Source organism: Apiospora phragmitis, assembly GCF_038363925.1.
Source record: "Apiospora phragmitis strain CBS 135458 chromosome Unknown utg000008l:1.0-3514335.0:1.0-3519231.0, whole genome shotgun sequence".
Lineage (NCBI taxonomy): Eukaryota > Fungi > Ascomycota > Sordariomycetes > Amphisphaeriales > Apiosporaceae > Apiospora > Apiospora phragmitis.
Genome location: NW_027117407.1, coordinates 164,211 through 191,890, shown reverse-complemented (window position 1 = coordinate 191,890; position 27,680 = coordinate 164,211). Strand labels below are relative to the sequence as shown.

Here is a 27,680-nt window from a genome sequence, read left to right as displayed (position 1 = left end):
ACTTGCGAGTCGAACGAGGATGAACATGGATGGCAGATTTCTCGGCAAAACACGTGCATAGTAGCGGTGGGAAGACTGACTGCTGGGGGTTGGCCGGAAATTCCACCAAACAGAGCGCTCGAATCAGGTCAGCATCGGTCTTTGGGCCAAGGATTCTACCAAGGCTAGATGAACCAGACTCTGCGGGCCAGAGACTCTGCGGGCCAGAGTTCGAAGATCATCGCGACAATGTGACCCTTTAGCAGCTAATCCACCTCAAGTGGTGAACAGGGTGAGATTGGGGGGGGGGTTTGGTTGATAGGCTCTTGGCTCCTCGGGTACGGAGGAGACAAGGTTTGACGCTTGTCACCCAGGGGATCCGGGGTAGCGGGAATTTGTTACACGGCCAAGAAACTACTGTTGGCAATAATGTCAGTGTACGTAGTAGAATCAGGAAAGCTGAGAAGGACAGATCGAGAATCTACACCATTTGAAGGCATTCCCCCCAGTGGGGAGAGAAGTGGGGTATGTGGCTCCCTTGTACAACTTCTTATCTTCCGTTGAATACGGTGAGGGCTAGATTTGTGAAGCTGCTGCTGTGTGCCATGTGCCATTACGAACCTGCAGAATCCGACTACTGGGCCCTGCTCTACGTCCAATGCAGCGGGCTTGTCAACTTGAGGCATATCTTTTCTGTTGCTGTCATTGTGTCCGGCAACATAGGCCCGAATGCGCCACGATCCCAGGAAACTATCCCATCGAACAGAGAGTCTTGAGAAGTATTGGGTGTGGTCAGCATCCAGGACGATACGCTGGCTGCAGTGGGTCGACATGTTTAGCCGTAATGCGGGGATGGGGAAGAAGATTGGGGAAGATGGGGAAGTGGCCCAGAATCTGGAGGGAAAGTGGACTGGCAAGTTCGGCACATGAATACCCCGGGGAGGGATGGGAGGCAAGCTGGCAAGCAGGCAACTGGCAATGGAATGGGCATGCCAATTGCTGCGACAGCGAGTATCCCGACTTCAAATCAGCGTGGAGTAATGAGCGGATCGTGCTTGAATATCTTCATCATCGTCGCATCGAACTGCGGAGGAAGTGGATCGTGTCGCTGCAGAATGAACAAAACAGGTTGGAGATATACCTACACAAGGTAAGGCGACAGCGCATATAGCGGCTGTCGCATGTAAAACTTGACAAGATGAGGGGAAGCTATATGCATATCCTCTATGATAAGAGTGACGGAAGCCTGTGGCGGGCAAACGTTTAACCAGTAAGCCCGTAGGCGGTAAATCAGCAACGATTGATTGACATCAGCAGTATCGTATAACATACAATGCTTCCCGAGCCCACAGTTTCTGTTCTGGGGACCGACCCCTCGTGGCGCAAGCACATTCTCAACGGCAACGCTTTCCAGCAAGATGTCATCCAGTCCTGCCATGGCTGGCAGTATGCATGTTTCTACAGTGCCCTCCGCCCCGAGTCGGGCAGTCGGGAGCCTCTGTATGTCCATTTGTCCCGGAGGAGGTTGCCTTTAGGACAGTGGGAGACATTGGTGTTCGAGGACTATCCGCAGACGACGGACGATGGGCATAACACAGTCCAGGTATGCATTCCTGGCTTGATGTATTACACTCGAGTTGAGTAAAAGACAGGCTGGGGAGTGTCATTCGCAAACATGTATAGAATCTGACCTTTAACGAAAAAGCTCGGTATCTGCCCGGGTGATGGCACGATCCATCTCTCCTACGATCACCACTGCGACAAGCTGCGATACCGGCACTCGATCCCGAACCTCGCGAAAGACCCCGACTCCTTCACCTGGTCTGCGGAACGCTTCACCCCTACCCTCCACCATCTCCCCGCCCTAAGTCGTCCCCTCCCCACGCCGACCTCTTGAGTTATATAACCTACCCGCGCTTCGGCCAGCTCGGGTCAGACCTCTGGTTCTCCTTCCGGACGGGCAAAGCCGGGCTCGGCGACGATCATTTGTATCTCTACTCCTCCAGCCGCGCCGCCTACTCTCCCTTTTCCTCGCCCGCTTCTTCCAGTACAACGACGACAACACCGTTCCTGAAGGGGATCCAAAACAACCCGTACATCCACGGCCTCGACACCCGCGCCGGCAAGTTATATGTTACCTGGGTGCACCGCGACTTCGTCTGGTACGAAGGATGGGACGACCCGGCCGATACGCAGCACAAGCAGCAGGCGGGGCCCAACTCGGCCGCCAACAACCGGGACCTGTGCTTCGCGTATTCGTCGCCATATCCCTCCATAACAGCAGCAGCAAAAGAAGCAACAACAACACCCGAACCGGCAGGGCAAATTTGGCGCAACGGCGCCGGCGACATCATCGCCGACCTCGGCCGCGGCGAGAGCATCGCGCCGTCGTCGCCGGGCGTGACCGCGTTCCAGATCCCCAAGGGCTCGGGCCTGACGAACCAGGAGGCGCAGGCCGTGGACCACGGCGGGGGCGTGCACGTGCTGAACCGAGACTACTTCTCCTCTCAGACAAGTCATAATAATAGTGAAGGCGAAAGCAGCAGCAAGAAAGTAAAATGGAAACACTACTACCGCGACCCCGCCACAAGGGAATGGACCTCGCGCGCGCTGCCGTGCGGCTACGTCAGCGGCAAGCGCGGGCGGCTGGCGATCAGCCGGGACGATGACTTGTACTTCATCCTGCCCGGCGGCTGCAATAATGATGATTATGCTAATGTCAATGGCGGTGGCCTCGATATCTGGAAAGCCACTAAGAGCGATGCATATAGCACGTACGAGCTTGTCTGGGTAAGTAGCAGCACCGACGCAGAGGAAACCTTCCCCCTTACCGAGCCACTGATGGACACGTACCGGCTCGACCACGACAATGTGCTCTCCATCTTCACCAGACGGTACGCGCCGGCGGAAGAAGAGACGACGACGACAACGACACCAGCAGGTTCGAAAATCGGACAAGGGGGCGAGAGAAGAGTTGATGTGGTCGTATTGGACTTCCTGCTGTAACTTAAGTCGGGCGAGGCCAGAACCCTCCTATCCCAATGTCCCAGCCGCCCCTTTCCTGCCGGCGAAACAGCTCTCTCTTTGAACGTGCAGCATGTTGATTAGGTCTATTTCGTAGATATACATAAGATACAAATCCAAGTTCTATACTTCGCAGCGCATTCCTTCGCTATGCATTTCCCGATCCAATCAATATCCGTACGTAGATAGTTCAAGGAAAAACCAACTTGCCCTTTATGTTTTTTTCAACACACCATTCGTGATATTTACACCTCCATTCTTAGTCTCGTGCCCATTTGGTGCTGTAGTTGTCGTTTCCTTGCCGTTTATCTGTGTCTTCTTGGTTTCTTCTGCTGTAGAAGTAGGCACCCCTATGAACGCAGGCCACTGATCTACATCGTAGCCCGCGGAAGAAAGCACCATCAAGACCCCATACAGCAAGAAGCTGACCATAGCGATGAGGTCAGTGATGTGCACGAACCACCAGGGGTACTGCGTGCCGAGGGCGCAGTTCGTGAACTCGTACTTCCACTCCCACGTCTCCTCATCGAACCACGCGCTCAGCAGGCCCGCGTTGCCACCGTATTGTCCCATCATGCTGCGGACCGTGATCTCGCGCAGGCCCGGGTGCCCCGCGCGGCCGGGCACGCCATCGGCCGTGGCCTCCTCCCAGCGCAGGGCGTCCCAGGCGCGGTCCGCGGGATCCTTGTCGTCGGTCTGGTTCACAAAGTGCCAGGTGTCGCAGCCCTCGTGGTCGTGGCCGTTCAACAGAACGCCGCGCCGCCCTTGCCCCCCGCCGGGCGCGTCCGGGTTCGCGTGCAGGCCGAACATGCCCTCGAGGAAGCCCTTGGAGGCGTCAGCCGACAGCTGGTACTGCTCCCGCACGCCACCGCCCTCCTCCGAGGGGTGGAAGTCGAAGTAAGGGGGGTCGACGCAGATGCCGCGGCGCTTGTACATGGGGATGTGCGTCAGGACGACCGTGAAATGGCCCTGGAACTCGACGGCCGACGCAGTATTAATGACGTCGTTGACGAACGAGTAGGTCTTGTCCTGCAGGTCGGCGATCAGCGCGGGCGTGTCGAGGTTCATGTCGTTGACCACGACGATGCGCAGCTCGGGGATGAGCCGGGTCGAGTCCGGGTTGGCCTCGGGGTCGAAGAGTGTCGCGTTCAGCGTGGCGTTGGTGACGGGCAGCTCGAAGCGGAGCTCGTACGCAGCTTTCCCGAACGCGGTCTCGAACCGCGACAGCCGCTCGTAGGTCAGGTCGCCCGCGTAGCCGACGTCGTGGTTGCCGGCGATGTTGATGATGCGCCGGCGCCAGACCGTGTCGTTGGCGTGGTCGGAGCCGAGTAGGCCCGTCACGTCGTACTCGCCGGCCGGGTAGGCAGCCACATCGTCGGGGACGCGCTCGCCGCCAGCAAACGACCGATTCCAGAAGCGCCAGCTGCGACGGGCGAACTCCTCGTTGCTGATCCACTGGCTGCCCAGCAGGTCGCCGAGCACGGTGACGTGGGTCGGGCGCGCCCACCAGCGCAGCGTGCGGTATATGTGGGCCAGGTAGAAGTCGTTGCCGAACAGGTCGATGTGCTTGCGGACCGACTCGAACGTGTCGGGGATATCCTCCATGTAGAAGTCGACGAGGTCGTGCAGGGCTTGCCGGATGCGCCACCGCAGCGAGGCGTGGTGCGTCTGGTAGGTCGCGTGCTGCCAGGCGCTCTTCAGGTGCGAGAAGGAGTCGCGGTAGGCGTTCGGGATGGACGTGTCGCCCTCGAGCTGGGGGTCGCCAAGGGTGAGCAGGCGAAACGGCGCAAGGCGGTGGTCCGCTTCCTTGTTACTGCTACCGGCGGAGGCGAAGGAGCCGACATGTTGCCGCAGCGTCGACTGGAAGGCGGTGGAGGGACCGGGGCGGTCGGCGGGGGTCGGAAAGGCGCAGCCCAGGAACACCGGGTAGAGGTAAAGCCAGACGGTGCTGGCTACGCAGACGGGGACGAGCAGGCGCAAGACATTGCGAAGAAGGGCCGCGGGGGACATGTAGATGATGGCGGCATGTGAGGCCGGAGCCGGAACCTAAATAGCAAGAGTGGGAAAAAAAGAACTCTACAAAGGATAAAACAAGAGAAGATGCAATGATAGAAACCAAAGCCAAAAACTATTCAAACGAATGCTTTGGGGGCTCGCCTGTCGCTGGGGAACAGGTGCGAAGCGTCGTTAAAATTAGATAAGTAGGAAAGTAAACAACATCGCGGGTTTGAAGACATACACAACGACAAATCCAAAGCAAGTCAGACAGACGGTACGACTGGCTAATGGCTGAGAAAACAGGGGACCGGACAGAAAAGTTGTGTTCCCCGACCCGCCACTGACATCTTGCAACACCTAGGTAACACCCCCCTGGTCTTAAAATAAACGGCCGTGGGGTTGCACCGTATGTGGTTTTGGTTGCATCCAACCGAGTCTGACTCCTTGCTTCGAAAATATCAGAATCACTGTCCTTATCCTCCGAATTTCAGTTGATTCGTGAATCAATAATGTCAGTTTAAATGGCCACTTTAGATTCTCCATTGCAACAAGATTGCGTGGTCTTTGAATCTTGGAACCAAACTCGATGAAGGGAGGGGCATCGCCAAGGCCAATCGCTTCCACAAGATCATAGCCTGCCCCTCCATGGAGAAGAGCCATGTTGCCCCTTTTCTTCGTAGTCTGTCCCCTTTTGTGTTTGGTTTGACTCGACGACAGCGAGCATGACATAATATGAAATCAAGTATATGGAAGCTTGTGATGTTTCCCGTGGTATAGAATGAATTGGCAAGACACATTTTATTCCGTGCACGTCACATGTGATTGCATGTATGATTAGAAAAGCTTCCATGGTCATTGGCACGGCCAGCCGTCTAGAAGGTTGCAGCCGCATCTATCCCGCAACAAGGTAACCATTCCAAACCCTTCGCGTCGTAACTCATCAAGACATCGTCGCGTTACATCTCCTCCTCCACCTCGTCCTCGTAGGTCGGGAAATCCACGTCAAAGTCGGCCTCGCCATCCTCATCCTTGAAAGCAAAGGCCACCATGGCGCCATTCTTCAGGCCCTTGGACACCGGCGTGTCGGAAGAGCCGACCTTCAACGGCTTCCAGCCCTGGCTGGGATCCGCAGCCGATTTGGGCACGGCGTAGGCGATCTGCGATGCATCGTCGGGCAATGCCGTGGCAGGCTTAGAGTTGCTCGAGATGCCTTCTGGGTACCGCTCCTGCAAGACTTCCAACAGCTCACTGGACACATCGGCGAACGTCGATGTGGGGTCTACGAAGAGAAAGACTGTGCAGGTGCCATGCTTGAACCGGATAGTGATGTCCACATCCGTGACATTGGGGCGTTGAACCTGTAAATCTTGATTAGTATCATGATGCTCGCCGAATGTAGGGGACGATTGGGAATCCTAGAGCTTCTCACCATGTTGTTGTGACTGCTATCCAAGACGGGTGGATATTGATCGTTTCGTTTCGTCTCAACCCAGGCCAACTTTCAATGACGAGGAGCGCAAGATTGACAGGGAGGGGATGCAAACGCGCTGCGGCTGTAACAGGCTGAACACGAAAACACGTGAAGCCGTGATACTACAGATGAAGTGAGTTGAGTGCTTGCAGCTGCAGCTGACCTTTTAGTGCGGGCAGCAGCGGGCAGCAGCACAGTACGTACCTGGCATGTCAATTCTCGCTGGGGGCCCGAGCTTCCTTTCTCGCTCTTCCAATCCCGAAAGGTCCAATCAACACCGAGCAGCAGAAACCAATGAGAGAAGAGGCTGTCGGCTACAAGACTCTTTTTTCGTCGCTTGCCAATCCACATTTGCGATATATACAACATAGTGCTTACATTTACCTGCCCGAGGCAAGACAACACAGGTCCCTCGTCCAGCCAGCAGCATGGGGCTCCTACAAGAACGGGTCGAGCAGACTCGGGGCAAGCAGCTGCAACGCCCGACCTTCACCAAGGAAGACTACGACGAGCTATGCAAGAATTCACGACTGTCCCTGCCGCCCTTCCTCCGTATCCCCATCGCCGCCTTCGCCGGCTTCTCAATCGGCATGTCCCTGGGTCTTTCCTACGGCAGCAAGATGGCCGGTCTACGATTTCGCGCCGAGCACGCCCACAAGCTCCCCAACACCACTGCCGGCTGGTACATGTATCATAAGAGCAAAAACTACCACTTGGCGTTTGGTGGGATCAAGGAGGGTCTGAAGACGGGCATGCGCATGAGCGTCTTGACGGCCGCCATGTTCTGCGCCGAAAATCTGTTCGACGTCTACAGGGGCTCCAAAGATTTATTCAACACGGTTGGGGCTAGCTTTGCTGTCGCCGGAGGCTTCAGTCTTTTGAGTGCGATTTCCCCCCTTGCCTTATCTGTCCTGTCATACGACACACACATGCATCGCATCATTCCTGTGTCCGTACTAACAGATTGCTCCGAACAATAGACCGATTCTCCGTTCCCGAGACTGCGAGAACAGCACGAAAAGGCCTCTTGTTCGGCATTGCCTATGGCGGGGTCCAGGACCTGCTCTCCCTCGCCCAAGGCCGCCCGGTTGGATATGTTGAATTTGTGCGCAGACGCCTCGGAGGAAGCACGACAAAGGAAGAGCAGGAAATGGTCTGAGATATGCGCCATGGAATGCCGTGGTGCTGTCCTGACTAAATGATATGCAGAACGTGGATCTGCGACTAGTGTGCCAGGGCTTTTTGTCTTCCGTCGCTAGGCGAGGACCCCATCCTAGTTCTTACACCACCTGCTTCTCTGCCCTGTATCGGAACCACTCGCGACACACTGCAGTCCTACACGGCCGAGTCAGGCGCCAGAACAGTGCCGCTGCAGCCTACCCGTGCCAAGCCTGCAGTGGGAGCTTATTGTTTCGCATCAGTCGGTCGCTGCTAACAGAATAGCGGCGCCTATCTTTGTCCTTCTGGGCTCACCCGTATCCCGATAAAGGACTCTCTAGTCGAGGGTCAATCTTCCTCTCAGCCACGGCCGAAACTATTCTTTGCGGCTCACGTGGGATGCAACTAAATTTCCACCATGGCCTCGTTTTAATCTCGTTAGGTTTAGCTCATCAGTGCATCAAGTGTTCTGTTCGCCAGCGATAGCCGAGTCGTCCCTCGAGGACGATGGAGACCGTACCCCACAATGTCACAATAGTGAAGGAGACTGGAGATCAAAAGAAGGCCCCTACTCCACCTTGAGCCGAGTCCTCCAAACTTGAGCCGAAGGGGCTCCGCCAAGCAGATGGGCTAGAGAGAGACCTACAGCATGAAGCAGCGAGCCGGACTCGCCAGACTCGCTAGAGATAGCAATCTCTGGGCTAGTTCCGATTGCGCATGCGGTCAGTTCACGCCGTTGCGGCATGGTCAAGCTAGATTGCGCTCCTTGGGGCCTACTTTCGCTGCGACCAGCTGCATCTGGAGACTAGTGCCCATGCCGCGGCCACCGACGGTCTCGAAGCTTATTCGCCAATGCCCTGAGAGTCCCCTAGACGGCTATAGGCGGCATTCTACCCTCTTCATTTCCCCACCTACACGATCACACCGATAAGCAAGACCATATCGCCGTGTCATAGCTGCGTTGGTACGACTTCTCGTTGGCCAGAACGGTGGATGGATCGGGAATCTGGGAGATGCATCCTGCCTATGCACTTTCCTTGGCTTGCTGCCAATGGCACACTTGGATGGACCGCAGCATCCTGCAACCTTAAGCCGTTGCGAAACCGGAGATAAAGCCCACCCCGATACTGTCGATGCCTGAGTAAGGAGCAATATTTAGGTTGGATAGCATCATCTGCCAATGTAGTATGCTCGTCCTCTCTCCAGTCTCATTGTCATCGTCGTTGCCACTATTGCATCTCCATCGTCTGCTGGCATAGCCCTTGTTTCTTTGTTATCGCCAATCATCTACCTACCGGTACCAGACCAGACAAGACCTTCCAGATTACTTTGCACTACCACTTACTCCGCATCTTCCGGCTCTCGAGTTTTGCCGCCACTTGTAGACCACAGAACGCAGTACTGATAATGTCCAAAGTCCCCGTGTTGGGCAGACCTATGGTCGTGCCTTCCGTCCGAAGAGTGCCAAACACGGCATCATGTGGCCTCTTAGTCACAAGGGTGATGGACATGCACAGAATGACGAGCAAAGTGAATACAACACAGCGAAGAGGCATGCAGTCCTCTTCAAAACGCTGCTCGCCACCTTCTGCGAATTCTCTGGCATCCCCAAGTAGCAATCTCGTCACACCCGCAGAAACTGAAGACGCAACCACCATGGCGCTCAAGCAAGCACCTCTTGCAGTCCTTCCTCTCTCCACAGTCATCCGCACCCTCTTCACCACGACCATCTCCTCGTCCCGCCTATTGCTGCCGCCGTCGCTGGCCGTCATGGGCGTCCTGGCACACACAAGCAACCCCATCCTGAACCCGGACAAGAACCTGGTGCTGCGCTACTTCATGAAGAAGACCTTCTACGCGCAGTTCTGCGCCGGCGAGAGCGCGCCCGAGGTCCGCCAGACCATCTCCGGTCTCAAGAACATCGGCTTCACCGGCGTCATCCTCGGCTATGCCAAGGAGGTCGTCCTGACCAAGGAGCAGCAGCAGGGCCTCGAGTCGAAAGGCCTGCCGACGGGCGCGGCCGCCGAGGAGTGCGTCCGCAACGAGGTGGTGCCCTGGGCCGCCGGCACCATGGAGACGGTGCGCCTCGCGGGCCCGGGAGACTTCGTGGCCCTCAAGTTCAGCGGCGCGGGCCGCCAGGCCCTCTACGCGCTCAAGAACCGCCTGCCGCCGCCCAAGGAGCTGCGGTCCGCTATCGACGCTATCTGCGACCTGGCGCGTGAGCGTGACGTGCCGCTGCTGTTTGATGCCGAGCAGGACGCCATCCAGCGCGGGATCGACGACTGGACCATGGAGTACCAGCGCAAGTACAACGCCGACACGCCCGGGCACGCGCTCGTGTACGGCACCTACCAGGCCTACCTCAAGTCGACGCCGGCCACCCTTGCCAAGCACTTGGCCGTCGCCGGCAAGGACAACTTCACCCTGGGCGTCAAGCTCGTGCGCGGCGCCTACCTCGGCTCCGACCCGCGCGAAATCATCCATGACACCAAGGAGGGCACGGACGCGTGCTACGACGGCGTCGCCGAGGCGTTGATCCGCCGCGAGTGGAACACGGTCCTCAAGCCCTCCGAGTCGGCAGCTGAGTCCCTGAAGAAGTCCTTCCCCCTCGTCTCCCTCGTGCTGGGCTCCCACAACCAGACCTCGGTCCGCCGCGCCCGCGCCATCCGTGACGCGATCCCGGCGCACGAAGGGGTGCAGGAGCTCGCCGTGGCCCAGCTCCAGGGCATGGCGGACGAGGTGTCGTGCGAGCTGGTCGCGGTCAAGAAGGGCGATTTGGTGCGGAACAACGGCGTCGTCGGCGAGAAGACGCGCGCGTACAAGTACATTGTCTGGGGCTCGACGGGCGAGTGCATGAAGTACCTGCTCCGGCGCGCGCGCGAGAACCGGGACGCGGTGCAGCGCACGCGGGACGGGCGGGATGCCATGTTTGGGGAGGTGGTGAGACGGGTGCGGGCGGCGTTTGGGTTCGGGGCTCGCGTTTAGAGGCTCGGTTCTTCTTCTTATCTGTCTTCGGCAAGAAAGCTAGGGAGTAAGGGAGTGAACGAGCGAGCGAGCACGAGATGATGATGAAATGATGGAAAGGGCATATTTGACATTGAAGATTCATGAGCGAAGGCGGCAGTACTACTTGTTTTTCTCTACATGAGGTGTTCCGGATTTGCTGGGGAGTTGGCAGGGGAAGCCAGACTGGCGTTTATTTTCGCGGAGTTTTTGATTCTGTTCTGTTCAAGCCATCTGTCATAGATTGCATTGCGTGCGGACATATCGTTTTTGCGTTTTACATGGAAAGGGGTCGGACGGGTGCGCAGTGGTATCTGCATTGCTTCCTACGAGTCTACGGCACAACACGACGATCATCGCCACAAGATTTTTGTTCTTTCCACCCGACTTTTTCCGAACTCGGCGAGCACAGAATAGGGTGTGGATGTTTCTAGATTGCATTATAGCCATGTTTGTTATTCATGATTGATGGTGTGTACTTTTAGGTAGTCATACAGACGGACGTCAATGGTCCATACCTATACAGACATATCAAATAACACGATCCGAATGACAACCAGCAACAGTGACGCAAGTGAACGCATTCGGAGCGATAGTTGTAGTAGGTTTACTACAACCACAGCCCAAAGTATTCATTCTATTGTTCGAGGTTATTGCAAGATGTTTCATCCCCCGCCCCCGTACTTGGCGAGGTAAGCCCCGGACCCCGTTCAATCGTCTCCGATTTACACGCCCACGATCCTCGAATGAACCAAAATCCAAACCCCCAACATCTAACAATCTTTGTCGAGCTTTCAGACCACACACCGTATAAAATACGTCATCGAATCACGCGTAAACAGAGTTCCAGTCGTTAAAGAACTCAATTCAGATGGACGCAGGCAAAAGCAACGGAGTCGCGGTATTATGAAAGCAGTGTTGACTGACGCTGATAGACAAACCCGTAACCAGCTGGCATTTCCAAATTTTGCTCTGGGATAATGAATATGACTATGATGAAGAATCACCATGTGAAGAAGGACTGCACGTGCTGTCCTTTCCGTTATCTTCCAGATGAAGTAAGTACATCAGCGATCATATTCCTGTTCCTCATTCTACAGGCGACACATGGGCTGAACAATATATGCCCCCGGGTATCAGGATAGGTGGCGAGATCGCGCCGTTTCCCCGGCCGATCTGATCATCGGTACCGGGAAAACACCGGTCGAGTTTCTCAAAGCCACTCTGGACGATTGCGCAGGACCACTCGCATTACGAGACCAAGATACCCGGTTTCATGCCCACTAGACTGGTTGACGCAAGAGGCGAGCGCCTCCGAATCGGAGATACTTGGCACTGAGTTACTGCTGGGCTGTCTAGCCCCAGATTTCTGCTCACGCGCGAGTCGGAGCAGAAGCTCAAGGCCACCGTTCCGGGGGACAACCTGTCGCCAACGCAGAGGGATACGGTGGCTCTGGCCAGGGCTCTCTCGGTCCCTTGCGTCTGGATCGATGCCTTGTGCATCCGCCAGGGTGATCGCGCGGACTGGGAAGAGGGAGATCGCGATCATGGACCGGGGCATACAGCCGCGCCTTCCTTACCGTGGGCGCTATATCGTCTTCTTCCTGCCAGGAGGTATATTTGCGGCGTGCCTTTGTCGCCCCCGTCACGGTACTACCGGCTTGTCCCGTGTCGGATCCGTCGTCGGGGGTGGTATTGGGTAAGTAGCGATGGGCTACGGCAATCAAGAGAAACGACGCACCTGACGGATGCCTTGGTCCTCCCTGTCCGGCTTAGCCCACACCTTCGCCCCTCCCCTCCTCCAAGGCGATTACGTTACCGGACTATAAGCGCAGCGGCTGGCCGTCCGGCCTCCTCTGGCAGTGCAAGGCTGCTTATCCGTCACACGAAATCCCAGTAGACCGCTGGTCATCAAAGTGTTTCGGACCCAGCTTCTTGACGGCAGCTTTGTTGGCGGTACTATGCCGCATCCTCGCGACGGACATGGGAGTGGGCGTGGGCGCGCGTGCTTAAGTCACCTCAGGATCGACCTACTGAGTTGTATGTCCCCTGAGCAAGACCCGTAGTGGGAAACGGCAAGACCGAGCACGAAACGAGGGTTAGTATCACTAATAAGAATACGATAATAATGCAGGTGGTATTAGACGGCCAAGTCCAATGATTTGTGATTGCTGCAAGCCCTCACCAAAGTCGGGCGAAGCTGGACTAGGATAAGTATGCAGTTGTGGATCATCCACGAGCACCCGCTTCGACATTTCGATCTTCGACGGTGTAGTTATTGGGAGCCAAGAAAATCAAAGGCCAAATAATCAATGCATCTAAGCTGGCTGAGTATTCCTTATCGAAGGAATAGGTAGGGGAGGGAGAGGGGTTAAGCGGGGCAGAGGGCATCGGCGACGCCTAAGACGGGTTACATACGCATGAAGGTTCCTTTCCGGACCTGGTTACAATCACTTTAGTTCGATTGATCCCCTGGGGTCAAATCAAGGACGCCGGGTTAAGGTAGTTCACGAAATCATAGTAACTCGTTATCATTGAAAACAAACTCGATAGGTTAAGTAGAGGGGCACTCATGACTAGGTAGTATACACGCATGTACATTCGTAGGATGTAAGCGGGGCAGTCCTAAAGCCCCTTTTGGCCATGACAGAAGCACAAATTGCTACATTTCCTGGCAGTCAACCTTGCAACGAGCGTCCTATGGTTCGCCGCACTTCCAAAATGCATAACTCGTAAACGTGATGAGCCGTATCAGCTCCTTGAAGATCAATTAGTCTGTAAACCGAGTATCCCTCTTCGGTTCTTCTTCGATGTCTGAAACCTCCGAGATGCGAGAGGCAGTTCGCTGTTGTGCCCTCTAAGCTAGGACCAATACGCTCGTTCCATGCTCTTGTGAGTGACTCGAGTCAATCAGCACATGAGCATTCATGGCCATCCTCGAACCGATTTCACCATAGCTGATGATCTTGACTTCGTCCTCTTTTTCCTCCCCCGTCGTCCCATCCCTTCTCGGGGCCCCAAGCCAGCTTCACTCCCTTGGCCGTGGTGACTTCGAGCAGGGCTTTCATCATGGCGCCATTCTTCTTCACCGAAGGGTTGGCGTCGAACTCCACCGTCTCAATCCGAGGCAGATCATCCAGGACGGCACCCAAAAGCTCGCGCGAGAACCGTTCGTAGAAGCCGTCTGAGTGGCGAAAACCCTTGAACATCTCGTTGGAGGGGTCGCACTCGACAAAGACCTTGACCCGACGCGCGGAAACGCAGTCTTTCAGCCCGAGCCCTTCATTGACGACCCAGCCGCGGGGAGGTCGGTTCCATCCTGGTCCTAGGCGAAGCTCGAGCGTGTTGATCATGGAGCGTTGGTTCGGCTTCATCCGGGCAAGCAGGGGCTTCTTGGCCTTGAAAAACTTTCCATAAATAGGGAAGAGGCGCACGGTATGTGTGCTGTAGAAGACATAGCTAGCCTCCTGGTAAGTGAGGCGGCATGTCCGTAGAAGCCCGAGCCTCTTGTGGTAGCGCTTGTAGTTCTCAAAATCAAGGTCCAAGACTTCGCCGAAGTTGTCGAAATGGTATTCGTAGATCTTGATGCGCAGTTCCGAGGGCAGCTCCAAGAACCGGAAAGGGATGATGGGCCTTCGCTTCGGTTTGGGGGCATTCTCGATGGGCACGTCGAGGGTAAGGTCGCTGATGTTGATGGCCAGCGCCGACACTGGGTCCGACTCGGCTCCGGGCGCATTGGTCGTAGCTGAAACGGGAGTCGGGCCTGGCTTAGTGCCAGACGCACGCGAGGCTTTGGAGCCTGCAGAAGGACGTCGCATGTTGGCTGTCGTATGTGGGTGCAAATACAGTATGTACTGACTGGATGTAGGTGGCGAGGGTGAACGATTAAGCGGTCGGCTTCGCGCGTGGAATGATGGTGGGGTCAATTCCTTATCGGAGGTGTAAAAGGATCGATAGAGATCCAGTAGATATCTGGAGAGTTTGATTGAAGGTTGCTTCTAGTGTTGTTGAAATTGGAATAGAACGAGGCATACCGAGGTGGTGCCATCGTGATATTCTCAAACGAATGATAACCACCCTCTAAAACGCAGCTCCCTGAGCAGCCATGGTTGCAGTGAGTGTAGGGGTCTGGCGGGATAAGTGGGAGTATCGGCAGAGACTGGCAATTGGTCACTTCGAGTCGCAAGTACCAGTGTCAGTTGTTTCGGCAGGTTGCAAAGACTCAACTCCAATAAAACAAACAATGTTGACTATGTAGGAGAGGGAATGGTAATAAGAGACCGGACAGGATGGAAAGGGTTGAGACAGATGAGTAAGAGGCAAAAGAGATAGATTGAGTTGCAATCTCGACTCTTTGTACGGCAGAGCAGAGAGTTCGAAAGTCTGGGGTAAGCCGGTGATTGGCAGGGCGGGTCAGATGATGGGCGAATAAGGCGGGGCTTCATTTTAGCATTTCCCTAATGGCCGCTTCGGCAGGCAGCATGCGACTGGCTCCTGAAGAGATTGGAAAGCAACAAATCAACAATTGCCACTCAAGGTTCCCTCAGTAATGCCATCATGAAGCAACTCCTTTCACCAGAGTTAATTAGTTACCAGACGTGTGAATTGATCTCGGTGGAATTGAATTTAGTATGCACAGTATCTGTTTGGAAGAAGCGGCTGCGACAACGGCCTCGGTGAGAAAGTGGAATGACGTGAGGGTTGTGGCTGATGATGGTACGATCGTCATCAACCGATAAGGTGCAGCACAGGCTGGACAGGTGGATTAGCGGTTGGCAGCGCTAGCTTATCTGCCCCCCAACCCAACCAAGACTGTGGCTGGAATAAAATTTAGAGGGAAGAGGAGCTGAACAGAAGCTCGTCGATTTATGTGCAAGCAAGCTCGAATTGACTGGCGCAACCTTTTTTTTCTGTACACCACCCAATCTTCTCTTCTACGCCAGAACTACATTTCAGCTGCCAGCTCGGCTTTTTGGGCTGGACGGACCTTCTCTCTCAATTATCGCGATTTGGGTGCGACCAGATACGTATCCAGCATGTGGTCGAGAGCTCTCTTGCGCTCGGCGCGCTCGCCCGCTTTCACAAGGACAGCTCTCCGGACACCGACAGCTTCCAGAATCACAGTTCCGTCTTCTTCATTATGGATGCGAGGCATGGCAGACAAAGGCGCATCCAAGCCATCAAATCTCTCAAAACCTACAGATCCGCAGTCCACCTCGAAACCTCTGACCGACGGCCCTGATCCGCTAGAGGCCGAGTCCGCCCCCAAGATCCAAGATGCGCCCTCAGAACCCACAGAACCTCAAAAACCTTTCAACCTCCCCGACTTAACTCAAGGCATCCCGTCTACTCTGGAATTCGAAAAGGCGGGTGCCAGCAACAAATCCGCACTGCAACAGCTGGAGGAACCGGCCGAGAGCGGCGGTCGCGGCAAGGGCGAGCTCCCGGCCTCCGCATATGTCTCCTCGACTGATCGGCGGCGTAACCAAATGGCGAATTACATGTATGGCGCTGCGCTGTTCATGACCGTTGCCAGTGTCGCATACCTGGGTCGGGATTGGGACGAGAAGAGGCCCCGGCGCATCAGGATATCCCCAACGGCTGGTTCCCGGCCCTGTGGTGGAAGCGTTTCCGTGCGCGTACCGGCGACACTCTGAGCTACTACAACGAACCCACATTCGAGAAGCTGCTACCCGATCCGGACCCCATGTTCGAGCGCCCTTACACCCTGTGTATCAGTCTGGAGGACATGTTGGTGCATAGCGAGTGGACACGCGAGCACGGCTGGAGGATCGCCAAGCGCCCCGGCGCCGACTACTTCCTGCACTACCTGAGCCAGTACTACGAGCTGGTCCTCTTCACCACCGTGCCGTTCGCTATGGGCGAGCCTCTGGTACGCAAGATGGACCCCTTCCGCTTCATCGTCTGGCCGCTGTTCCGGGAGGCGACCAAGTACGAGAACGGCGAGATCGTCAAGGATCTCTCCTACCTCAACCGTGACCTTTCCAAGGTCATCATCGTCGATACCAACGCCAGGCACGTCCGCAACCAGCCCGAGAACGCCATTGTCCTCCCCAAGTGGACGGGCGACCCCAAGGACAAGGAGCTCGTCTCGCTGATCCCCTTCCTCGAGTACGTCCACACCATGCAGTACAAGGACGTGCGGGAGGTGCTCAAGTCGTTCGACGGCAAGCACATCCCAACCGAGTTCCAGCGGCGCGAGGCCATCGCGCGGGCCCAGTTCGAGAAGGAGTTCAACGCGCGCAAGCCCAAGCACAAGTCGGGCATGGCCTCCCTCGGCTCGATGCTGGGGCTCAAGCCCAGCAACATGAGCATGCTGGTCGTGCCGGAGGGCGAGGTGAACCCGAGCGAGGCGTTCGCGCAGGGCAAGATGCTGCAGGACATCGCGCGCGAGCGCGGACAGCGCAACTACGAGATGATGGAGGACGAGATCCGCAAGAACGGCAAGAAGTGGCTCGAGGAGGAGCAGCAGATGCAGGAGAAGGCCCAGGCCGAGGCCATGGCCAGCATGAAGGGCTCCTTGACAGGGTGGTTCCTGCCTGGCGGCGAGAAGAAAATAAAAAGAAACATGCCGACAGATAACCACAGTGGTGGTGATGGCAGGCATGGAAGAATCTCTGTACTAATACGAAACGAACGACACATAACCTACGCTTTCTTGTGTTGAAGATGGCGGGGTCGGCGTAAAAACGGGGCGTGGTGCTACGATTCTCTAGATTGGGGAGGAGGAAGGGCCAGGAGCAACCGCCAAAAACGACAGCGCCCCTCTGTTTTGATCTCTCTACTCCCTTGTTGATATAGGTGGATCAGTTGATGGGCGTGGAAGCATCTTTGAAAGCGGGCAGCACAGCATGTATGGATGATGATATAGGACAAAATCCTCTCCCCCTTTCCCGTCGCACTCGCGAGGATCGTGGATGGAAGCATGGTTCCCCGAGGGAAGAAGGGGGAGACTACAGTAGTAGTAGGTGGACTGTCTAGTTCTCATGTCACACAAGACATACTCAGAGCATGAGTGGACATAATATTATGTATATTATCTGTAAATCTTCACGAACGAATGGGAATGTCCAATCGAAGTTTCACTTTTTATTGGGCAAATGTTTGATCAAGATCTCCGTAGTTGGACAGACTCATTATTCTTTAGTCGTGACTGATAATTATGTATGCACATCTTGAAATTCGTAATAGCGTTATTCGAATAGTTCGAGCTCGCGCCCCCCCCGTGCCCCCTAACCCCAACCCTCCAGTTGAACTGTAAAAACCCCCTCATCCATTTCGTCATCTACAGCCACCGCCACCTAAAGCCGACGTGTCACTCGCATGTCAGCCGACAAAATACTGGGTGACAGCACGGAAGATGCTCCATTGCCAGGCCTTGCTAGGCCTCCTCGTCTGCCCCGACTGCCCCGATTTGACCAATCCACGCCTAAGCTCAGGCTCAAGCCAGGCTCAAGCGCAGCTGTTCCCCTGTTGTTGTCCCTGGCAACCGCCAGTACTCCTGGAGTCAACAGAGCTCTAGGTCCTCTTGCCATAACCGTTTCTCGGCCAGCACTAGATATAAGACTCGTTTGTTTGTTTGTTTATCTTTTTTTTCCTCCACCAGATCACACATCCTTACTCGAATCCAACCCCAGAATTCTCTTTCTTTCCTCTTTGATCCGCTATGGCATCGGAAGAAGTCGTTGTTGCCCTGGCACTCGGTATCCCCTCCCTACTCGTGGCCGCCATATCCCTTTTGATCACGTTCCTCAATTATACACACATCCGTTCATCACGTCCTCTATTAGAGACCTACAACCCTTCGTGGCCTGCGCAATTTTCCTTGACGTTCGATGCTGGCAACGGCTCGTCTTTACACAACGTTCCTGTTATTGCCCCACGTGCTGCTTCGTCCGAAGAATTGCTACGGCGCCGCCGGGGAATATAGGGGCCCCCGGAAGTAGGTAAAATTAGGTGCTAATAATGCCCGCACGGCCCCCGATTTCTTACTAAAACTCAACATATTTAAAAAGGCATAGAAATACGCATAAAAATTAGAAAAATAAAAGTAAGTAATATCTTTAAAGTTTTTATAAATATTTTAATAAAAGATTTTTTCTATAAAGTTTAAAAGGAGTTATAAAGGATTTTAAAAAGTGTTACGACCTGACCTAACCATGCGACCAAGACCCACCTACGGCACGGCCCTACGATGGCCCGGGCATGTACGAAACCCAGCATCAGCGCTTACGACCCACCAACGATGACGGACCCACCCACCAGGGGCACGATGACAGTCATTAAGGGAAAAGAACCCAGGACAAGCAACCAAGGGCAGACAACGGACAGGCAGATCTGGGCAGACAGATCTGGACAGACAAACCGGGACAGACCAAACTGGACAGCCAGCCTTGGTCACGTGACGATACGGATAAGAGACGCAGCTCAGCGGAGTACGACGGAGCAACACTGAGCACGACTGAGCAACACAGAGCACGACTGATCAGGACGGAGCAACGAGGGATCAGTGAGGGAGAGACGGGATATATAAGCGATGGACGTCCCCCTTGTATTTCATATAGACACTCTCTACTTTAGTGATCAATCTAAGCATCATTAATCTAACCCATTGGTGAGGCAAACAGCCTTATTGTGCGAATCCCTTCGCTCGACCACTCTTGTTATTACCTTACGAACTAAAGTGCTGTTGCCTATTATACCGACAGGGCGTTTCCTCTGTCGTACGTTTAGATACTCTCTCGTATTGCTAATATAAACCTAAGTACGTCTTAAAGTAATATATATAAGCTTTATTTAATAATAAAGAGTTTAAATTTTTTTAACTTTATTATATATATAATATTAAAAAAGTTATATAAAACCTTTATTTTTTATAATATTTAAAAAGCTTAGGCTATTTAAAAAGTATATAAAAAATTAAAAATTAACTATTTTAATTTTTAAATAAAATTATATATAAACTCACCTAGTATAAAATTTTAAAACTTTTATTCGATTTATAAGTAATTATATAAAACGTTAAGTTTTAATAAAAAAATAAAGACTATGCGTTAATTTTAAGCACTTAACTTTACTTATTATATTTTAATACTTTACTTTTATTATTATAAATATAAAATTAAATGTAAAATTAAATATATTTATATATATATTTTATTAAAATACTTTTAAAGAGATTAAGTATATTATTTATTTAATATAATTATACCTTAAATAGTTTTTAAAAAACTTAATTAATTTTATATTACTTATAATAATAAGCGTAGTTAATCCTTTTAAGTTTAATATTAATTTAAAGTATTAAATTATATTAAAATATAAAAATACCTTAATTATAAAATAAAATTAATAATTATAATAAAGAAAAAATACTAATTTAAAATACTATACTTATAAGCTTTTTAATAACTCTAGAATTAATTACATTTTAAACTACTTATTTTAATAACTTATTAATTATAAAGATTCGATTATAACCGTGTGTCAGGCCCTTTAAGTAGGTACCCGGTACTTGCTTGGCCGCCATTAGAACCAACTCCGGCAGTTAAAAGCTTAGCCCTGACCTTTTTTTACACCACGCTCCCATTCGCGAGGACGCCCAGATAGTATCACATAAGCACCCTTGGAAGCACTTATGAAGATGCCGCTCATCACACGAATCTAGGACTCTTGAACTCTCAAAATCAGATTCAATTCAAAGTCTTTTCATATTGTAGCAATATTCCTACAATATTCAAAATATCGGTCCAGCTTACCTATCTACTCACCTTATACCCACCCATTTTCCAGTATCCCTCGCTCCAACTTATTTTTGCACTCACCCACCCACTGGCAGAGAATTAATCGCAATGCTGGAAGTGGCCAAGAGCCGCAGTTGGGTGCGCTCCCATCAACTACGTTTCAGCATGATAGGTTTCACTTAGCGAATGTGCAGTCCATTGCATCCTGAAAGTTGCGAGCTGTATAGCTATCCGTCTGTCCACCAAATGCCTGGGTATCATGGGACACGTGCGCCGGTGACGTAGGATTGGCCCAGAGCGATCGCACTCTTTTAGCATTTCCATTCATCAACCCCAGTGAAGCACCCTCGAGGAAAACGAGAGTTGATACTTGTTCGTGACTAGGAATATCAGCTGTTACTCACATAATTATGCATGTCAGTTTCTCTAGTTGTACAGGGCTCAAGAAATGAGTATCTCACAATAAGAACAACAGGCAGGAGACAGCTCCGCCCCAGCCTCCCCGCCATTATAACCCCGCATACCGGATGTATTCACAACTTCAACGCGTATGCGTCGCTGGTATACCGGATATGCTCCCGGTACAAGAGGACAGATGTTTGTGTCCGTGCGTTGATATACAAGTCCTCCAAGACACCCGAAATCGTGTTTCAACGGCTGCCGACTCACAGTGCATTATCCAGCCCTTCGTTTGCCTATCCCCACCATAGACGCCACTTGGAGCGATCTCTCTCACTGCCGCAATATTGGAATTACACTATTCCCGAACCTCGAGTTCACATACGCATAGTCCACCAGCCAAAAGAAGGGGTGTCTCGTTCTAGGCGACAGCCAGGAAGAACTGGGCCTTTATATAGATTGAATCGGTGTAAATCGTAGAACTCACACCTTTTCAGACTCCAATTTCAAATTGTTCTTCATCTTCTGTGCGTTCATTGGGAGCTACGTAGCCTTTCATTTCTACCATGCTTTCCTCCGAAGTCATAGTTGCCCTGGCCCTCGGGATCCCTTGCTTCTTCGTTGCCGTCGCCACGCTCTGGATCGCCCATCTCACCTACATCAAGCAATCCCCGCCCGTGCCGGCAAACCGCATCGGAACGTGGCCTTCACAATACTCGGACGGCGGCACGTGGGCCTGTAGTGGATACTCCGTTAGTGTTGACGGTCCCGTTGTACCCCAAGCGGCATTCCCGGCAGAAGGTCGACCTGTCCGCCGCCGCCGTGTCAACTACTGAGTTCGAGTCTAAAAAGGGACTTATAAGTGAGCAAGGAACCGTCCCGGTGAGCATCCCCCCATTCCTGGAATGTGTGTCATCAAATGCCAAACGCATGCAATTACGCGGGAGACATGGTACTTACACATCCTTGCCCAGACGTACAGGTGAACTGTTTAAGAAACCAAGGCATTGCTGTTTTTTGTGATTGCGGAAAGTGCGAGAATGGGCAGTTTCCGCTTTGGGGAGTGAAGCTTAAGCCGAGTCTGGGGCGCAACGGCTACTGAGGATGTTGACGTACAATTATCATTTTGGTGTAAGTGTGGCTCATTCTTCCGAGTATTCCGTATATGTGGTTAGTCTTACTATCGCTATATTCGATCATGCTGGGCCGTGATTATGATAGATATCAATTTCAGAAAAACAAATTCCTACCAGATGCTAAAACTTCTATCGACTAACAGAAAGCCAGTCGTGATTCTCAATATCCATCACCACGATGCCACCGTGGAACACTTCTAAGCACAATTGATAGCGACACCGGTTGATTGAAATCCGTGGAAACCTCACAATAAAGTCTGAGTTACAGTATCGCCAGCTCAACTATTCCTTTCCATTCTGCGATAGGTCTACCTGTGAGCATAGTGTAAATGTAGGTATTGAAATAAGCCGCCCGGGAATTGGTGGGTACTTACTCCGATATCCCACTGGCAGAGTTCCACTAAATCGCATTCCCTGTTGCGCGGCCCCGAAGGGGCGACTCGGGAGACATGAGCTGCGGGACTATAGGACTATCATCGCTCGCCATTATCGACAAATTCCTCCTGCCCATGGCCGATGAGCCAGTAACTGGATGCTGCAAATGGTAGTGGTGATGCGCATGCCATGACGGGATGGATTGGGTTGTGGGGGAGGGGTTGTGCGACCCTCTGGGACGGGTGTAAGTGAGATAGGCAATCCCAGCCGCTACAGCGGTGAACAGTAATGAAGGGACCCCAAGAACCAGCGTCATGATAACTTCGGTGGAAAGCGTGCTGGGATGAGACATGTTGGATAAATATGGGTATTAGGAAGGTAAAAGGAGAATTCCGCTGTTGGGATTTTGGTCGAGCAAATTCAGTTGATATACCCTCAAATGTAGGCAAGGGCTAGCGTCGTATTATTCATGTATCTGCCCACACGTGATCTAGAGGCACTGCTGATAATGATGACTTACGCCTAAGGTGAGGCTTAGGAACAGCTAGTTGCACTTCGTTTTCACCTTTAGACTTAAGATTTATTATTCACTTCACGTGCGAAAATACATGGTCTAATTCCTACTCTGCTGTTTCCCAGCGAAGACGTGAAAGGTAATAGTTAGTTGACCAGGAGCTCAGTGCAGCGCCCATAATCAAAGACAGCCCCCTACAACACTAGAAGTCCACCGATCCCAGCTAGTCAGACAGAACCTCTAACCACATCCGTTATCGTACTCAGACTTACTAATCAATGCCTCCAAAGTAACGACAATGGTATAGGCACGTTTACCATGTCTCGCTCTTGAATGTTTTACTAGGTTGGGGTGGTTAGCAGGCATGTATGCATGTGCAACCCGGAACAAGCTGGACACTCAACTCCGATATCCCGCTGCTTGAAGTCTCCACTAATAACCGTGCCTAGTTGCTAGGTAGCTTTCACCTGTTGACACGGCGCCGGAGCGGCCCCGGAAAAGCGGGCGGCGGGACGGGCAGACCATCGGCCGAAACGGACGACAGCCTAGGGCTGCTTGCCCACGAGCCAGCATCCGGGAACAGCGATGGATAGTGTGCGGGCCATAAGGGAACATGGGCTGCCAAGAGGGAAGAGTGCGATTCTCGAGAGAAGGCGTACGTGAGATAGGCGATCCACAGCGCCGCAGCGGCGACCAGCAAGGCAGGCACACCCAGGACAAGTGCCACGATGACTTCAGTTGTGAGCATGGTAGGATAGTATGATTAGACAAGTATATAAAAGGCGTGAAGGACAGATGATGGTTTTGAAGGTCTGGTGCGTAAAGACGGGCAGTGTTTTTATTTTTCAAATTGGATCTGTCTGGACCTAGTATTTAAAAGAAAGCTGCAACGGCGATGAAAGAAGGCGTCACAGAAATAAGTTCAGTAAAAAGTTGTCGGAGAGGGGCGAGCGAGCAGTGCAGTTTTAAATCCAAAAGCAATGGAGCAGACGGGCTTCATGTACTGCTTACCTCGCTCATGACCGACGCCAGCGCCTGGCGGCTGGTACCGCAGTACATAAATCCGATTTGAGTATGTACACGTATCAAGGTACATGGGGCTACGTCTATACCTTCAGTCCTTTGGACGGTTGGAGGCGGCAGGGAACAAGCAGGCTAGTCTGCTCTAAGACAAATTACTTACATAGCCATGTCCCATGCAATTGGCGGGTTTGCCGTTCTCCTGCGTATCTATCATATTGCGTCTCGGCCCTTGGCATGGTATCTGTCTTGACAGAATAAGGTCCATAGCCATTAATGATCTTTCCTACTTCCCAAACCAGGACCAGCTGAGTAGAAAAATAAAACGACCACGTCATGTTCTTATTGCATGAAATCTATGAGGCGCTTGTAGTATGGAATTGTCTGGGGGCATCTGGTTGCATAGCATTTAAATCGGATTTTATTTATATGTCGAAGGAGGTTACTGCTTGATTCATAAAGAAAGGAGCCAAAGACTCGAGAGGTGGGCCAGCGCATGGAAGAAACGTGCCAGGGGTGGTAAGGAAAAGATGCAAATTAGCGACGTTCGTTATGTAAGTTTGTTATTTATCTCCGGCGAACAGTACAACTCCTTCCAGCTTGGAATGCTAGCAGTTATTGGCGTAGCTTATTAAACTCGGCGCTCCAGACTTCACGGTACTTGTGTAAAAACACTACGTCGTCTGGAGACGATATCAAAGAAGGAAAATGGAATTATAAGCTGTTCGGCCGGGGGCTTAGTGCAGCGGAATATGAACTTGTCCACTGATAAAACATGATTTGCTCCGTCGTAGACAAGTATAATTGATCTTTGGGGCCGCCGGAGGAGGTCCTACACCACCAAGCATGATAAGTCCAGCCTATCAGCTTCATCGCCTCGCCTTGGGGGAAACAAGCTGAAGCCACCCTTGTCGGCTCTCTCGGGTCGGATTGTGCGGAGAACCATACCCATTGCACCGTTTGGCCAATGAATTCTATTAAACCACCAGCTTGACCAGCCTATCTGTCTATGGTAGTTCTTGTCGCACAATTTACTAGGTCAAGGAGGTTCACAGGCAAGACTTGGCAGTCAGTGGTGTAAGTGCACGAGTGGGTAGGTACTTACTTACCCTAAACCCGACATTGAATTAAGCTTATCTTCAGTTGCGAGCTAAAACATGGTTTCATCCGTTCCCCTCGGCGCCGGATCTTCCCCGGGAAAGCGGGTTGAGGAATAACAGGGCCTGGGGACGCATTGCTAGCCCAGGTGTAAGAGGTTGTCAATATAGGGTGAGAGGGCCATGACGGGAGTTGGGGCGGAGATGGGGAAGAAAGCAATTCCCGATCTCGAGAGTGGATGTAAGCCAGCTGACGGTGCTACGGTCACCCTATGCAACGGCGACCCTAAAAACTAATAATAATACGAATAATTTAATTAAAAAGTAATACAAAATTTTAAAAATACCGTTTTAGTCTCGAAACGCTTTTATAACACTTTTAATCTTAAATTTAAATTTAATTATAACGGCTTCCGGCGCCGATAATAAAGGAGTAATAGCTTAGGGTTTTAGTATAACGCTATTTATCTCCTTTTTAATTATTATAGCATCTCGTATACGCGTAAACTTTTAGTTAGGGTTAAGTATAACTCTTTTTCTTTTTTTACCTCTTTTTTTTTCTAAATTACCTTTTAAAACTAACTTTTCGTGTTCTAATTAGCCGATCTAGCCGTTTAAAGTATCTAGACTCTTTTAAAGCTTCCGGAATAAAACCCGGCGCGTCGCGCTATCGAAAATAATATTATTATTATTAAGCGTATTCGCTAACTCTTTAATTTAACGGCTAGTTATAAATATTAATAACGCTATAGAAGAGAATTATTTATTAGAAACGTCGAGAAAAGGCTTAAATAATTATACCTTTATTTAATCTTCTATTTTCCGGTTCCGGCTATTAAAAGGCTTATTAATATCGCGAGGAAATATACCAGTTACGGCTTAGCCGCCAGTTATTATATACGGCCGAAAAATAAACCTTTTAATTAACTCGTAATACTAAAAGAAGTTTTTTTTACTTATATTTATATTATTAAGCCTTATATAATATAAGGTTATTTTTTAATAGTAAATATTCTTTAATATATTAAAAGGATTAAAATTTAAGGGTTATAATAAGTATAACGAGTATGCCAGAAGGAAGAGAAGTTATATCTTATATTTTAAATACGTTATAATAAAGTCCTCGTTTATATAGCTAACGTAATTATTTAAAATAATAAGCCGCTATTAGTCCTCGTTTTTAAGCTTTATATAAAGGATAAAAACCTTATTTAACTATATTAAAGCTAGCTCTTTATTAATTTAACTTTTAAGAGATACCTTAAAAACTTAATCCTTTATAATATCCGTTAACGAGTCCTCCTCTTTCGGAAACTATTACTACTAGACCTATTAACCCTTAAATATAATAAAAAGAAGCAAGGCTCGGCTTAAAACATTATTATATTCGACCGTAGAAGCTTATTTTCGGTTAAAAGAGTCTATAACTAGTATTCTCTTTATTCTAATAAGTCTAATAATTATTATATTCGTTTTATAACCGAGCTAATTACCGATCTTGTCGATATTAAACCGAAACTCCGAAAGGATCGATTTTAAAATAGGATTATTAAGCCGCTCGAAAAACTCGATAATTTTCTCTACAGAAGTTAGGTTAAGCTTTAAAAAATCTATCCTTTAAAAAATAGTAGTACCGATAAATAAATAATAAGTAATAAATCTTTTAACCTAATACTTACCGAGTATTATATTAATCCCGTTAGTTTAAAAAATTTATTAAGCGAATATTCGGATAAATAACGTACGACGGTAAGCAGTTTAAATTATATTACGCAAAGTATTAAGTCACGATCTAAAACTCTTCCGTTATTATTAAAGCTTAGAAAGACTTATTCCGTTATTTTATAATTTTACGGCCGTAAATCCGAGCCTTTAAAATTATTCTAAGGATATTATACTTCTCGGCGGCTTATTTTATTAACGAGCTATTTATAACATCTTAAATCGCGCGTTATAATACTAACTCGTTAAGTTTATAGCTTATTAAAAAGAGGAAAAGAAAAGGAAAAAGATGGTATTATTTAATTAATTATAAATTAAAAGCTGACTAGTTTATATACTGATTTATATATGGTACTCTCAGGGGCTATCTAAATTTAGGGGTCGCCGTTGCATAGGGTGACCGTAGCACCGTCAGCTGGCTTAAGTGAGATACGCGACCCAGAGGGCCGCAGTAATAAGCAACAGTGAGGGAATGCCAAGGGCCAGGGCTACAGCAACTTCTGTCAAGACCAAAATATGTATAAAGTTTTCTAAAGAGTAATAAAAGTATTGCGGGTGTGCACTGAATTGCTAGGGAAATTTTTGGGCGGCAAGATCTGCTTTAATAGAAGGGATGAACGTATAGGCCCAGAAGGGGTATGATTCCAGAAGACGAATTTTGAGGCGCAGTTCGGGCTGCACTGCCACCCAGGAGCACTTCTTGGGACAGACGCGTTCAGCACTCAACGCGCTCTGGCTGACCTACAGAAGGCGGCTCGCTATCACGTGGCATTGGGATTCCGGAAAAATTGATAAGAAAGCGACGAGACACCACGTAACTGTACAGTTGTAAGTGTATTCTATGCTATCTGACCACTTTCCTTTCCTGGACGCTTCAGTTTCAGAATATCCATGTAGATCATTCCTTTTCCATTTAACCTCTAAACTGAGCTGGTGATTCCTTCCAATTCCTTAACTCAACGGCATCTATTGGGACTTGCGAAGCTATCCTTACATTCGTTGCAATATGGCCACAAGGGA

At 50.9% G+C, this 27,680-nt stretch overlaps 9 protein-coding genes across 9 annotated transcripts; 5 read left to right on the top strand and 4 right to left on the bottom strand.

The window, feature by feature from the left end:
* Positions 1 to 1,312: 1,312 nt before the first annotated feature.
* PG994_008476 (uncharacterized protein) lies at positions 1,313 to 2,985 on the top strand (the record flags this gene model as incomplete). Its single annotated transcript, XM_066859885.1, has 3 exons — positions 1,313 to 1,582; positions 1,685 to 1,700; positions 1,745 to 2,985. The coding sequence occupies 3 exons, from the start codon at positions 1,313 to 1,315 to the stop codon at positions 2,983 to 2,985; spliced, it is 1,527 nt and encodes a 508-aa protein (XP_066713474.1).
* A 231-nt stretch (positions 2,986 to 3,216) lies between these two features.
* Positions 3,217 to 5,013, bottom strand: PG994_008475 (polarized growth protein; the record flags this gene model as incomplete). The annotated part of the gene is made up of 1 exon (XM_066859884.1): positions 3,217 to 5,013. The coding sequence occupies one exon, from the start codon at positions 5,011 to 5,013 to the stop codon at positions 3,217 to 3,219; it is 1,797 nt and encodes a 598-aa protein (XP_066713473.1).
* A 944-nt stretch (positions 5,014 to 5,957) lies between these two features.
* Positions 5,958 to 6,433, bottom strand: PG994_008474 (uncharacterized protein; the record flags this gene model as incomplete). The annotated part of the gene is made up of 2 exons (XM_066859883.1): positions 5,958 to 6,359; positions 6,431 to 6,433. 2 exons carry the CDS (start codon positions 6,431 to 6,433, stop codon positions 5,958 to 5,960), a joined length of 405 nt encoding a protein of 134 aa, XP_066713472.1.
* A 467-nt stretch (positions 6,434 to 6,900) lies between these two features.
* Positions 6,901 to 7,631, top strand: PG994_008473 (uncharacterized protein; the record flags this gene model as incomplete). Its single annotated transcript, XM_066859882.1, has 2 exons — positions 6,901 to 7,354; positions 7,453 to 7,631. 2 exons carry the CDS (start codon positions 6,901 to 6,903, stop codon positions 7,629 to 7,631), a joined length of 633 nt encoding a protein of 210 aa, XP_066713471.1.
* A 1,655-nt stretch (positions 7,632 to 9,286) lies between these two features.
* PG994_008472 (proline dehydrogenase) lies at positions 9,287 to 10,615 on the top strand (the record flags this gene model as incomplete). Its single annotated transcript, XM_066859881.1, has 1 exon — positions 9,287 to 10,615. The coding sequence occupies one exon, from the start codon at positions 9,287 to 9,289 to the stop codon at positions 10,613 to 10,615; it is 1,329 nt and encodes a 442-aa protein (XP_066713470.1).
* A 2,966-nt stretch (positions 10,616 to 13,581) lies between these two features.
* On the bottom strand, positions 13,582 to 14,451 carry PG994_008471 (uncharacterized protein; the record flags this gene model as incomplete). Its single annotated transcript, XM_066859880.1, has 1 exon — positions 13,582 to 14,451. The coding sequence occupies one exon, from the start codon at positions 14,449 to 14,451 to the stop codon at positions 13,582 to 13,584; it is 870 nt and encodes a 289-aa protein (XP_066713469.1).
* A 1,218-nt stretch (positions 14,452 to 15,669) lies between these two features.
* Positions 15,670 to 17,236, top strand: PG994_008470 (mitochondrial import inner membrane translocase subunit TIM50; the record flags this gene model as incomplete). Its single annotated transcript, XM_066859879.1, has 3 exons — positions 15,670 to 16,161; positions 16,221 to 17,182; positions 17,233 to 17,236. 3 exons carry the CDS (start codon positions 15,670 to 15,672, stop codon positions 17,234 to 17,236), a joined length of 1,458 nt encoding a protein of 485 aa, XP_066713468.1.
* Positions 17,237 to 21,362: 4,126 nt separating this feature from the next.
* PG994_008469 (uncharacterized protein) lies at positions 21,363 to 21,632 on the top strand (the record flags this gene model as incomplete). The annotated part of the gene is made up of 1 exon (XM_066859878.1): positions 21,363 to 21,632. The coding sequence occupies one exon, from the start codon at positions 21,363 to 21,365 to the stop codon at positions 21,630 to 21,632; it is 270 nt and encodes an 89-aa protein (XP_066713467.1).
* A 1,652-nt stretch (positions 21,633 to 23,284) lies between these two features.
* PG994_008468 (uncharacterized protein) lies at positions 23,285 to 23,569 on the bottom strand (the record flags this gene model as incomplete). The annotated part of the gene is made up of 1 exon (XM_066859877.1): positions 23,285 to 23,569. The coding sequence occupies one exon, from the start codon at positions 23,567 to 23,569 to the stop codon at positions 23,285 to 23,287; it is 285 nt and encodes a 94-aa protein (XP_066713466.1).
* Positions 23,570 to 27,680: the final 4,111 nt, after the last annotated feature.